The sequence below is a fragment of the Apis cerana genome, linkage group LG3 (genome assembly GCF_029169275.1).
Source record: "Apis cerana isolate GH-2021 linkage group LG3, AcerK_1.0, whole genome shotgun sequence".
NCBI lineage: Eukaryota > Metazoa > Arthropoda > Insecta > Hymenoptera > Apidae > Apis > Apis cerana.
In genome coordinates, this window is record NC_083854.1 from 11,950,001 (window position 1) to 11,961,905 (window position 11,905).

The 11,905-nt window shown below is 54.4% G+C and overlaps 1 protein-coding gene across 7 annotated transcripts in view; it reads right to left on the reverse strand.

The window, feature by feature from the left end:
• LOC108001871 (protein split ends) overlaps positions 1 to 11,905 on the reverse strand; it is a 79,543-nt gene that overhangs the window by 3,508 nt on the left and 64,130 nt on the right. For 5 of the 7 annotated variants that reach the window (XM_062073037.1, XM_062073038.1, XM_062073033.1 and 2 more), the window contains 4 exons: positions 11,393 to 11,573; positions 10,677 to 10,968; positions 9,436 to 10,176; positions 1 to 9,361 (listed from right to left, as the gene is read on the reverse strand). The exon at positions 1 to 9,361 is cut by the window's left edge and continues 243 nt beyond it. In XM_062073037.1, coding sequence (XP_061929021.1) covers positions 1 to 9,361; positions 9,436 to 10,176; positions 10,677 to 10,968; positions 11,393 to 11,573 — 10,575 coding nt within the window. The remainder of the gene's footprint in view (positions 9,362 to 9,435; positions 10,177 to 10,676; positions 10,969 to 11,392; positions 11,574 to 11,905) is intronic. The other 2 variants (XM_062073036.1, XM_062073039.1) reach the window with 2 other exon arrangements.

The following is an 11,905-nucleotide window of genomic DNA, read 5'->3' on the forward strand; positions in this document are numbered from 1 at the left end:
GTTCATGGGTAATTTTTGAGAAGGAAGATTTACTATCGCGGATGTTTGTTGTTTGGCCGCTTGCAAAAGGTGTTGTTTCGGGTTCGGTGGAACACCAGTATTGTTGAGAACCGGTGACATAGGCTGTCCTTGACTTTTTCCGTTCGCCGCGCTAATTTGTGGTGTTTGTTTGCTGCGTGGGCTCAAACTCGGCGAAACCACTCTGTTACTTGACACTTGTAGGTGTAGACCTTGCATCGGTTGAGTAGATTTTACGATGTTCTGTACAACCGATTGACTAGGCACGTTAGGAGTTGCTGGTTTCGTGATCACCACTTGTTGTTGCACTGGTGTAGCTAATTTACTGGCATTTAATACATGAGCCTTGAGGCTCGTAGGTTTCGACTGAGTTGAGCAGGTAGGTGTCGTTGGCATCGCCACCGTTGTTGTAGCCACAGAAGTAACGGTGGTGGAAGTTGTCGCTGACTGAATTATACCGACCGTAGAGGTTACTTGAACTACCGGAGATTGTGGTTTCGTTATAACGCTGGTCTGTGGTTGAATCTGCTGATTTTGGCCCGGTTCTTGAATTTGTTCTTTTTTCGGCTCTTCGGAAATACTTAGATTTTCCGGTTGAGGTGGTTTCGGTCTTAACACTCCACTCGTGTTAGGAACAGTATTCGCTATCATTACTGGAGCATTTCTGGATTCGCATGTGTTTCTGTTTACCGACTGCGTCTGTCCAGAAGTCGTAGAAACTGGAATGTATTGACCTTCCTCCGACTCCCTCATCGGTATCAACATTCCAGTCACCGGATCTATCAACGTCATTGGTTCAAGAGAAACTGGTTTCTGCGTAGGTTCTGGTACAGGTTGGCTGGCCTCCTCCGCTTTTGGAGTTTCATCCGGAGTTGGAACACTCTCCTCTTTGTTTTGAAGTTCCTGAGGTATGGATGGCGTTTCCTTCATCTTCATCAATTCACGATACTCTTCGTCGTCATCGTTCTCGGATGTTCTCCGCGCAGATTTACCGCGCATGCTTCTCGGCGACTTTCTAGGTTCGGTCAATTGCATCGTGGCCTGTACGCGAGGCGAATTGTTATGCCTCGTGCTTCGTCTGGTAGCGTGAACATTAGCAGATCCTCCTAATACACTCTTGTTTACCGCAGAACCACGAACAACATCTTCGATCACATCGTCGATAGTATTTCTAATTCCATCTCTCTCGGCTAATCTCCTCGACTTTCTCGTGTTCGCCGCTGGAGGGACAAACTCTTCTGGCGGTACTTCTTTCACTGCGGCAATAGGTGTCGCTGGTTGCGCATTGGGGCCGGATAGATTCGGCACTGGAGACTTGATGGTGAGAATCAATCGTGGCCGTCCGGCATTGTCCTCTTCACTATCATCGTGGAATTCGTAAACGTCAGCTGGCAATTTGTTCTTCTCTACGTGATGTTTGCTTCCTCTAGGAGTTCTCGCTCCCCGTTTATGCACTACAGTAGCAGTATTTCTACTGCTTCGCCTGGTGGTTACTCCGCCTCGGCTACCGCCTCCTCGTCTGCTCTTTGTTCTACCACGTCGGCTCTTGGTCGATTCACTTTCGCACGTTTCTACGCCCTCATCTTGGTCATCGTTCGTCGTAAAGTTCTTCTTGCCCTCGGTCTCCGTTACCTCGGCGTTGAACCATTCCGATTCGTTGGATTTCGGTTGCTCCTGCGTCTCGTTACTGGCATTTTGTTCATGTTGCGTTTCCTCGTCGCCGTCGTTGCCCTCGCCATCGCACAACGCGTCCACTTTCTTTATCACGCTCTCGATATTCACTTCTTTGGCCGACCAATAATCACTGTCCTCCTTACTATCCGTTGGATCCTCTTTAGACACGTCGATGGCAAGCGGATCCGTGCTCGGTTCTTTCAACGGATCCTCCGCCGGTTCCTCGTCCATATCCGCTTCTTCGTTCTCTTTCACGGGCTCCTCTTCCTTGATCTCGTTATTCGCGGACTCTGACTTAACCGAAGAGGGCTCGATTTCCATTTTGGGGACAAGATTGTTATCGTTAGATTCACATTTCGGCGTACATAATAATTTTTCCGATTTGACAAGATCCTGTGACTCTACCTTGGTAAGATTATTCACGTCCACGTTGGTACAGATTGGCTGATTCAACGGACGTTCCGATTCCTCGTTGCGTGGTTCCTCTTTTATCGCGGTGTCTTCTCGTTTCGAAATTTCGGGCGGTTCTTCTTTTATAACGTCCATCGGTTGTGTAGGTTGTATGGGCGGAGTAAGTTGCATGGGCTGCGCCGTTTGCGCCATCTGTACGTCAGGATCCACTTCCAGCTCTTGGTCCGAAGATAGACGCGATTCCACGCACTCGGTCGTCGTTTGCTCGCTGTCGATAGGTGGCGACGATACCGTGGATGGTACGGTTCTAGCTATGATTGCTTGCGACACCGTGGATACTAATGGTATATGAGGCTTGGCCAACTGACCGCTCTGCATTATCGGCGAGTGCCTTTTGCTCGTGCTAAGAGGTAGCGACGCCTGCGCGATGATGCATTTCTCTTCGGATACGGAAACAGGTACCGTGGACGCGATCTGCTGCGAAACTATGGGTACAACCGTCTTGATCAGCGGTTGATTGGCCGAAGAAACAGTGGATGCACCGATAGTATGTACCACGGACTTGTGGACTAGGTGAGATTGTCCATGACTGACTATCACAGGGCTCGGCGTTGAGGAGCGTGGCACATGAGTGGTTAAAAGTTGAAGGCTCGAAATTTCTTGCTTCTGCCTCGGGGATAACAAATTACCATCCGTCGTTATAGCGCCTGAAATTTGTTTCTGATTTCTGGACGACAAGGGGCAAGTGTCCGAGATGTTGGTCGGTTTGCCGAATACCGGGCTCGACGTGCTGGCGTTTATCTCGATCTTCGCCGTCTCGGGAATATACGTGGGCGGTTGATTCGGCGATGGAACTTTGGGCGAGGTGGAAGCCTTGTTCGTGGGCTCTGGAATAACAGCTGGCGATAATTTCGGTTCCTCGAGTCGCTGGGGGGGCTCGTTAGGATTTACCGGAAGTAACGTCTCAATCACGGATTTCCCACCCAGGGTGGAATCCCTCGAGCTTTTCACTTGTACACCCGGAGCCAACGGTGGTACAGGCATGTAAGGACGGTGTGGGATATTGAGCGTGAGAGGTGGCAAGCCTCCTCTCGGATGACTAGGCGCCAGAGCTCTCATTCCAGGAGCGTGCTGAATGACGGGTTGCTGGGTGGCAGCCGTGGAATAAATCTGTTGCGCGGGTGCTTCCGGTCTGTGCGCTGAAACGGGCACGCTTACCGCTATCCTTGCCGGCGGAGGAGACGGTTTACCGACGCTTGGTACGTGTGGGCTGAGCGCCGAGTTTCGAGACCATTGCCCGTTAGGTGACAACGGTTGCAGGATTCTCGGCGACAATTGCGACGGCACCAAGGGTGGCATTCTGGATGGAACCAGAGGTGGCAGGGGAGTCTGATTCGAGGAGGCCGATGTCGAGACGGCGGAGATGTTCTGCATTCGGGGAGAGGTTTGTCGCATGGGTACCATCTGGGATTGCGGCGAAACGGGCAGCTTCTGGTACAAGGATTGCACGCTGATCGGCGGTGGCCTAGGACTGACCGCGGCTATTCTAGGAGTTTCACTGGTAATCGGTACACTGCACGGACCTAAGACCGGCTGTTTGTATTGAGGAGGTGGCGAGGTCGAAGCTCGACGCGCCTGCTGCTGCGAGTTAATCCTCTCCGGACTGGCCGCGGTCACGTTCGTCTCCACGTTTTCCATCGCCTGCACGGTTTTCGCTATTTCTCGCGGCTTCTCGTTCAAGTTCCACGAGTGCGCGATCACGGACGTTGGCGGTGGACTCTGCGATTTCACGGGTATGGAGGAGATTCGCGATTCGATGGCCTTCTCTGTCGTCGCCGCCAGGGAAGGCGCGATAGCGTTGATGGTTTTCGTGGGTGATTTGTAGAAAGATGGAATGTCTGGCGTTTTAGGAGGTTGCGTCAAATCGAACGTCTCGTAGTTGGGATCCTCTTCCGTGTCCGTGTCTATCTGCAGATCGTGCTCGCTCTGAGGAGTATCCGGTTTCATATCAGTCTCACCCTCTCCCGTCGAGGCGTTCAAACTTTCCACGGCTTGTTGCATCTCCTCGACGTCCTCTTGAGGCGCCTCGGCCGTCGCTCCGACCGCGTCCTCCGCTTCCGCGTCTTCTTCCTCGCCCTCGTACGAGAAATCTTCCGTCGATCCTCCGAAAGTCTCCTCCAACAACGCAGCGACTGCATCCTCCGTCTCCTCTTGAGAGATGGCCACTCGTGGCTTATCCTCCGTTTGCGTGGGTGGCGTGGTCGATGCATTCACCTCCGCTTCCTCTCTGCCGCCGCGCGACTGACAATTGCTCTCGCGCTCCTCCGGTTCCGAGATACTCTTCACCGCGTTGTCATGAATGGTCTCGTCAATCTCGATACCGAACCCTGGTATAAACTTGTCCTTCTTCTTTTCCGTTTTCGCGGATTGCATACCACTTCCAACCACGGGAGGAGGAGTCATCGATGGCATCGTTGCCACATTGGGCACGACCTTTGGAATGGGGCTCAGCAAGGTGTCCCTGGGCGTAGGTAAGGTAGGCGACATCGTTTTCGATACGAGGGGGCTGCTGGCCCTCGGAGGGCTAGGATCCGCGCCCAAATAAGGCAATTCGCCGCTCTTCTCGTGATGATGATGGTGATGATGGTGATGATGGTGGTAATCCTTCCGGCTGCGCTCTTCCTTCGACTTTTTTCTCTTCTTCTTCTTCTCTTTCACCTTCTCCGGAATAGCGGACGGCGTGGACGGTTCCACGCTATCGTTGTCGTCGGTGAACCGGAACACGTCGTGGTCGTTGCTCTCCGTACAAGCCACGCCCGATTTCGGCGAGTTGGGCAGGCCTAAAAGCTTCGCCTCGATCTCGCGCCCCGCCTCCGCCAAGTCCACGCTGTTCTCGTCCTCCGGTTGGTGGCGACGCTGCTTCTTCTCCGCCTTCCGTCTGGCCCGCTCCACGTCCAGCCCAGGGCTGTGGCCACCGTCGCTGTCCGAAGCGTACGCGTTGTTACCCAACCGATTGAAGAGAGCATTGTTCGACGGGCCGTCATCCACGTCGTCCGACAACGGGCCGAATATGTCCTCCATTCGCTGCGAATCTCTAGCCTCTTGCCTGTTCAACCTCTTCCTCCTCGCTTTGGCTTTGTCGTCGCCGTTCCTGTCCCTCCTCTTGTCCTTCTTGTTCCGCTGTTTCTTGTCCGATCTTATCCTCTCCTCCGTGCTCTCGAGCGCAGTCGTGGCGGACGTCGCGGTCGTCGACGCGTTGACGACGGACTCGGACGCGTGATTAGGTCGACAATCCGCGTTACCGCTCGCCACGGTGTTCGACTTGTTCTTGTGCTCGACCACGGCTTCCGACGACTCGGTTTTCAGGCTGTTCTCCTCGTTCGAGATCGAGTTCTTTTGCCGCTTTTGCTTCTTCTTGTGCGACTTCTTGCGGGAGTCGCGCTCGTGATTATTCACCACGATCGCCGGATGATTGCCACGGAACGGAACGGGAACTCTTTCGTCATCGTCCGAGGTACGAGGCTCTTCCTTCACGTTCGAATGGACGCTGTTCACCACCACCACGTTCGTCGTTTCCAGAGAATTGTGTTTCTCCTCCGTGTCGGCGAATCCGAGGTCGACGTCGCTCTCCAAGAACCTCTCGGTCTTCACCACCTTTCGAATCTTGTTGTTGAACGACTCCTCCTCCTCGCTGGTGTCCGAGTGAATTCGAGATCTGGAACTCTTTCTCGACAGAGACTTGGCCCTGGCCGAGTCGGATTCGGAGGTTGCCTCGTCCTCCGTCAAAGCCTTGCTCGACACCGAGTCGCCGTCCCACGAAGTGCTCTGCTTCTTCTCCTCCCTCCTAGCTCGGCTCTGTTTCAACTGCGAGAACTTATCCTTCAATCGTACCTGCCGCTTCTCCTCCTCCAGTTTCTGCATGTTCTTCGTCGAGCGTGCTTTCACCTTGTCGTACATGCTGATGTAGGCAGGTTCGTCGTCAACTATGTCGAAAATCGAGTGTTTCTTCGGCTCGTCGCTGTCCGTGTCGGTGGTGGCGGATGGATGTCTGGCCACCTGGATGTCGTGAGTCGATAAAGGGCCATCGTCCACGTCGCTGTGCAGATTCATGGAAGACTGTTGCTGTTGCTGCTGCTGTTGTTGTTGCTGTTGTTGCTGCTGCTGCTGCTGCTGCTGCATTTCTCGCGAATGATTCGAACCGATCGTAGTCTGCTCGCTCGGCGAATTGGAATCATTGCGCTTCGAGATGTCCAGTCTCGATAGGAACTCTTTATCCGACTCGTGAGACACCCTCGGGCTTCGTTCCCTCGACTCCTTCTCCGAACGATTCCTCTTGCTTCGTTGTTTCTCCTTGCTGGTCTCTCGACTGTTGTTCTCCCGTTGACTATTCTCTCTGTTGTTCGCCTCACTCCCACCACCACCGCCGCCACCGCCAGCGCCGCTACCACCGTGCTGTTGCTGCTCCCTGCCACTACCGTTGTCCTGGGACCCCTGGCCGGATCCTTGGCTCTCCTTGCTGTCGCGGCTCTCCCTGCTCTCCCGGCTCGACCTGTGAGAATCGTTGCGGTGTTTTCGATCCTCCGACCTCCTGTTCGACTGCCTAGGCCGGTCTTTGCTGTCCCTCCTGTGCTCCGAGATCTTCATGCGTTTGGCCTCCTCCTCGGGTGGTCCATCCTGCGACGAGCATCGTCGCTTGATGGACACCGGAGCAGGGGATATTTGATTTTGCGATTGCGAGGCAGATTGATGAACGTGATTCTCGGTGGGTTGTCGCCTGCCGCTGCTCTCCTCCTCCCGGCTCCTCTTCTCCTTCTCCTTCTCCTCCCTGTCCCTTCTCTTCTCACGCTCCGACTTCTCCTTCTCCCGCCTCTCCTGGTCCTCGCGCTCCCGCCTCTTCTCCCGTTCGTGCTTCTCCCGTTCCACCCTCTCCCTCTCCTCCTTCTCCCTCTTCTCCTTCTCCGCCCGCTCCCGCTCCTCCTTCTCCTTCCGCCGCTCCCTCTCCACCCGCTCCTTCTCCTTCTCCTCCCGCTCCCGCTTCCTCTCCCTCTCCACCCGCTCCTTCTCCTCCCGCCGTCTCTCCCGCTCCTCCTTCTCCCTCCTCTCCTGATCCTCCCTCTCCTTCCTCGCCCTCTCCTTCTCCTGCTTCTCCCGCACCTCCCGCTCCTTCCTCTCCCGCTCCTCCCGCTCCCGCCTCTCCCGCTCCTCCCTCTCCCGCCTCTCCCGCTCCAACCGCTCCTTCTCGCGCCTCTCCTTCTCCCTCGCCTCGCTCTCCTCCCTCTCCCGCTTCTCCTTCTCCTGCCGCTCCTTGTCCAACCGCTCCCTTTCCCTCCTCTCCTCGTCCTTCTCCCGCCTCTCCTCCTTCTCGCGCTCCTTCCTCTCGTAACGAGCGATCTCCTTGCTCTCCCTCGACGCGTGACCGTTGTTGCCGTTGCCGCCGCAATTTTCGTTGTCGGCAACGTCGTTCGCTCCAGTCGTCGTCGCGTCCTTCTCCTCGCCCCTATCCTTGTTACGTTGATTACTCCTCTCCACCTCGCCAGAGTTCTCTTCCTTCCTCGACTTCCTCTGGCAATCCTTCCCGCTTTTCCCGCCGCCGTACTTGGAACCGTCCCGAGACTCTCTGCCGACCTCTTTCCTCGGCCTGGAGCGGGAACTTTCCAAGGATGACGATAGCGACGATGCAGTGGAGGAGGAAGAGGAAGAGGAAGAGATGGAGGAGGATGTGGTGGTAATCGAAGAAGAGGTGGATGAAGTAACAATGGACGTCGACGACGACGTCGTCGCCATAGTCGTCGTCGTCGTCGTCGCCGCCGTTGTTGTCGTGGTCGTCGTCGTCGTCGTCGTGGACGTCGTCGTCGACGTTGTTGTCGAGGGCAACGACGCTGAGCAGGCGGTGGACACGGTGGAAGCCTGGTGACCAGCGCCACCACCGTTGTTACTCGACGCGACGGTGAGGGCGGTGGAGGTTGTCGTCGAGATGGTTGCGGGAATCGTCGTCGTCGTCGACGAGCTCGTGATCGCCGTACACCCGCCGCTACCGGCCAATCCTCGCGCCGTAGACGCTCCAAGAGCGTGAATACCGCTTACACTACCGTTGCCGCTAAGAATACTACTAGCCGACGCTAAACCGCCACTACTACTGCTACTATTGTTGCTGTTGCTGGCTGCCGTTCCGCTGGCGAGACCGATCGGTAGTGAAACCGGTGGTAATTCGGGGCTGACAGTCTTGATCGAGGTGCCGGGTGTTACAGGAGTGGTCGGCGTTGGGTGCACGCAGTTGTGCTGCACGCCTGCCCTCGGGTCGGCGGCCTTCAACGTCGCCGACGACAAGGTCGAGCTCGAGGAGAGGGAGGTGGTGGCGATAATGGTGCCGGTGGCGGTGGAGGTGGTGGAGGTGGTGGTGGTGGCGGCGGTGACGGGGGTGACGATTTGGCTGGTGGCAGACGTGGACGTCGACAATTGTACCGGCGGGTGACTAGGAAACGGATACTGCAAACAGACTTTGCCGGTGCAACCGCCGCCGCCGCCGCCGCCGCTCGAGGCGAGGCTGGCCGCGGTGCCGATCATCGAACCGACGCCTATCACGCCTGTGAATTCCCTCGGCTCGTACTTCTCGCTGAAATTCTCCAAACGTTTCGAGTCCTCGTCGAACACGCTCCTCTTTGCAAGGACCGATTTCACTATGTCGCTTGGCTGCACCTCGTGCAGATCCAAGTCGAGCAACTTGTGCCTGAACCTGAACCTCTCGGACGCGCTCGCGTCGAGTTTCGCGAGGGCATCGCCACCCGCGGCGCTCAACGCCCTCGAGCCCGACCACTTCTCGTACTTCTCGTCGAGGGAGCGTATCCTTTCCTCCAGGCTTGGCGATTGTGGCGCCGTCTCGCTGTCGGAGCTCGTCGGGCTGGGGCTCGGGTGGCGGGGTGGGGGGGAAGCCGGGGGCTGGGGGGCCGTGCGGGGGCTCGGCGCCGTTGCCAGATTCGCGCACGGCGGACTGGTCATCTTCGCGAGGCTCGAGTTGTTGCTCGGTCGGCCGCCACTGTTGCCGCTGTTTCCGCTACTGTTGTTCGCGCCACCGCTGCTGCTGTTGCTGCTGTTGTTGTTGTTGTTCAACATTTGGGCAGCGAACCTCGGCAAAGGCAAGGACAAAGGGCCGTCGTGGCTCCTCTCCCGAAACCGCCTCGGCTCGCTAGGCACCAAGTTCTCGGGCCTCTCGTCCACCAACGGCGTCCCTGGCCGCGATCCGTCGTGATGCTCGTGATGCCTTCGAATAGATACCGTACCGTGACAATACCGCAAAAATTTCTTTACTCGAGAGGAGTAAGTGAAAGTATGTACCTGTTCGCAACATCGCGACGCCGCTTGCAAGGTCCCGGCCCTCTACCCTCGCAGCTACCCCTCCTCGTGCTGTGATGTATCACCACTTTGCCGTCGCTCACTCGTCGTATGTCCATCCCCTTCCTGCTCGAGTGCGAAGTGACCAGCAACGAGGCGATCTCGGGCTCGTCGTCCTCGCACAGTATAGCTGCCGACCCCCCGTCCAGCTTGGCGCGTTTCTTGGGCGCGAAACCGACCTCGTCCCCGCTGCTATGACACTCCTCCAGTTGCTCGAGCAGGTGGACCCTCTCCTTCTGCAGGTGCCTTATGTCCGGGGGCGGCAAGAGGGGCGGCGGCGGGGCGGGGGGATCGACGCTGGTCACGACGCTTTGGACGGCGTGGCGTCGGGACGGCGGCGGGCAGTCGTCGTCGTTCAACTTGCCGTCGCCGAGCACGCTGCTCTGGTAATCGTCGTGGCTGGCCCCGCTCCCCTGGCTGAACTCGTCGTAGCTTCGAAACCGTCGAGGCGCGGGCTCGCTGTAATCGCCGTCGTAGTACGTGTCCTGGTACGATCGCCTGCCGCTGCGCGACATCGCGGTCGGGTGGGCCGGGCTCGCGCCCGGCGTGCTTCCGCCTCCTGACGCGCGGGAGTAACTCGCCGTTCTCGACCGCGGGGGCGTCTCGTAGCGGGTGAACCGGCTACTCGAGTTCGACACCGCGACCCCGGAGTCGAAACTGCTGCGCTCCCGCCTGGAAGGAATCCTTCAAATAACGGATGTGTACTATGTTTCATGTTCTCTTGCCGCAGGAGATCGAGAGATCGTGATATATATGTATGTATGTATATATATATAAGGAGAGGTATTTTTTTAAAAATCGATTTAAATTAATAGGTAATGAATTGTTTGGACGATGAGAAGAATTGTTCGAGATTGTTTTTTTCGAAGAATTGTACTTTGGAAGTATGCGCGTCTTGTTTTTCTCGCGACTCGATAACGCTAATCCGTAAAGTGCATCTCGTCCTTGGAAAAATTTTGCTCGTAAAACGCTTCACGTATTATTATTATTATAATAATAATAATTCAAAAATTCTTCGAAAACATGTTTATGTAGAGAGAGAAATTGAGAGAGAGAGAGATGGAGTATGGGATAAATAAGAAGTAACTTAGTAGAAAAAAAAAAGAAATATTTTATTTTCGATTCAGTTATCGATTAGTTTGGAAAAGTGAGAAAAGGTGGATCGATAGGGTGGATATACGTACGAGACATCGAAGGTCGTCGCCGGGGAAGGCCTGGTGTCCCAAGGTCTTTCACCGGCGATGCCCTGCCGCTCGAGATGTTCGTAGAACGTTTCTTGACACTCTCTCGAGGCGAAGTCGACTTGAAGCCGACGGCCGCGAAGAGCGGTGCCTCTCATCTCCTTCACGGCGGCTTGGGCGCAGCTGATCTGCTCGAAGAAGACCAACGCGTGCCCTCGTTCGCGATCGACGACCACCTGATTTATCGGTCCAAACTGATGGAACTGCATGTTCAGGTACTTTTCCGACATACAATCTGAAATAACGTTATACGAAATAATGTTGTACGAAGGGAAATTTATTTGGAAGAAACATATTTTTCTTTTGGACGATACAAACGTATATTGACGGAAACACGAAACGTATATATAAACAAAGCACATCCTCTTAACCCATAACCATTCTATTCGTTGTATCTACGATTAATTTTTAGACTCTCCGATTACCGACGGTAGGTAAATGATAATAAGAATAAGAAACGTGCGTCTTCTTTCCAAGTATGCCCACACGCCTTCGGCCACGATGGAGGATGGATTTTGCAATTATTGACAATTTTTCTCGTTCACGAAAGTATGTTATAAATTGGTGATGGTTCGGCTCATTTCAGGGGGTAATAACGTGTACAGTTTTACACGAGGTTCTCGAGGGGAAATCGATATATGGCTCTTTACGATAATTACCTCCGATACCGTCAACCCATACACAGGACGTGGGCATCGACTTTCCAAATCCGAGTTTTATTCGATTCGCACCCAGGTGTTCGCCGTCCATCGATCGCATAGCTTTGACGACACTGCCTATGTCGGAGTATTGGCAGAAGGCATAGCTCGATACCGCGCCTTGTTTCTTAATATCTATTTCCTGCAACATTCGTACAACTCTGTGATTCGACTATTCGCCGAAGTGAAAATACTCGTTAGATTTGTTTAATTAAAAAAAAAAAGAAGTTCAATTATTATATATATGTATATATATATATATAAGAAAAAATGCAGGATATCGTTACGTTAAGATATTAATAATATAATCTATAATTAGTTAATCAAGTGAGAAGAATTGAATCATTTATGACGGGTGACGTATCTAAGCAGACGACACGTGGTCGTTTTAAGTGGCAGAAACATATTACTGGGAAAAATATTAACACGACGATTGGAATTTAAAAGGCTCTTTCTCGGCCGTTTCACGTCCGG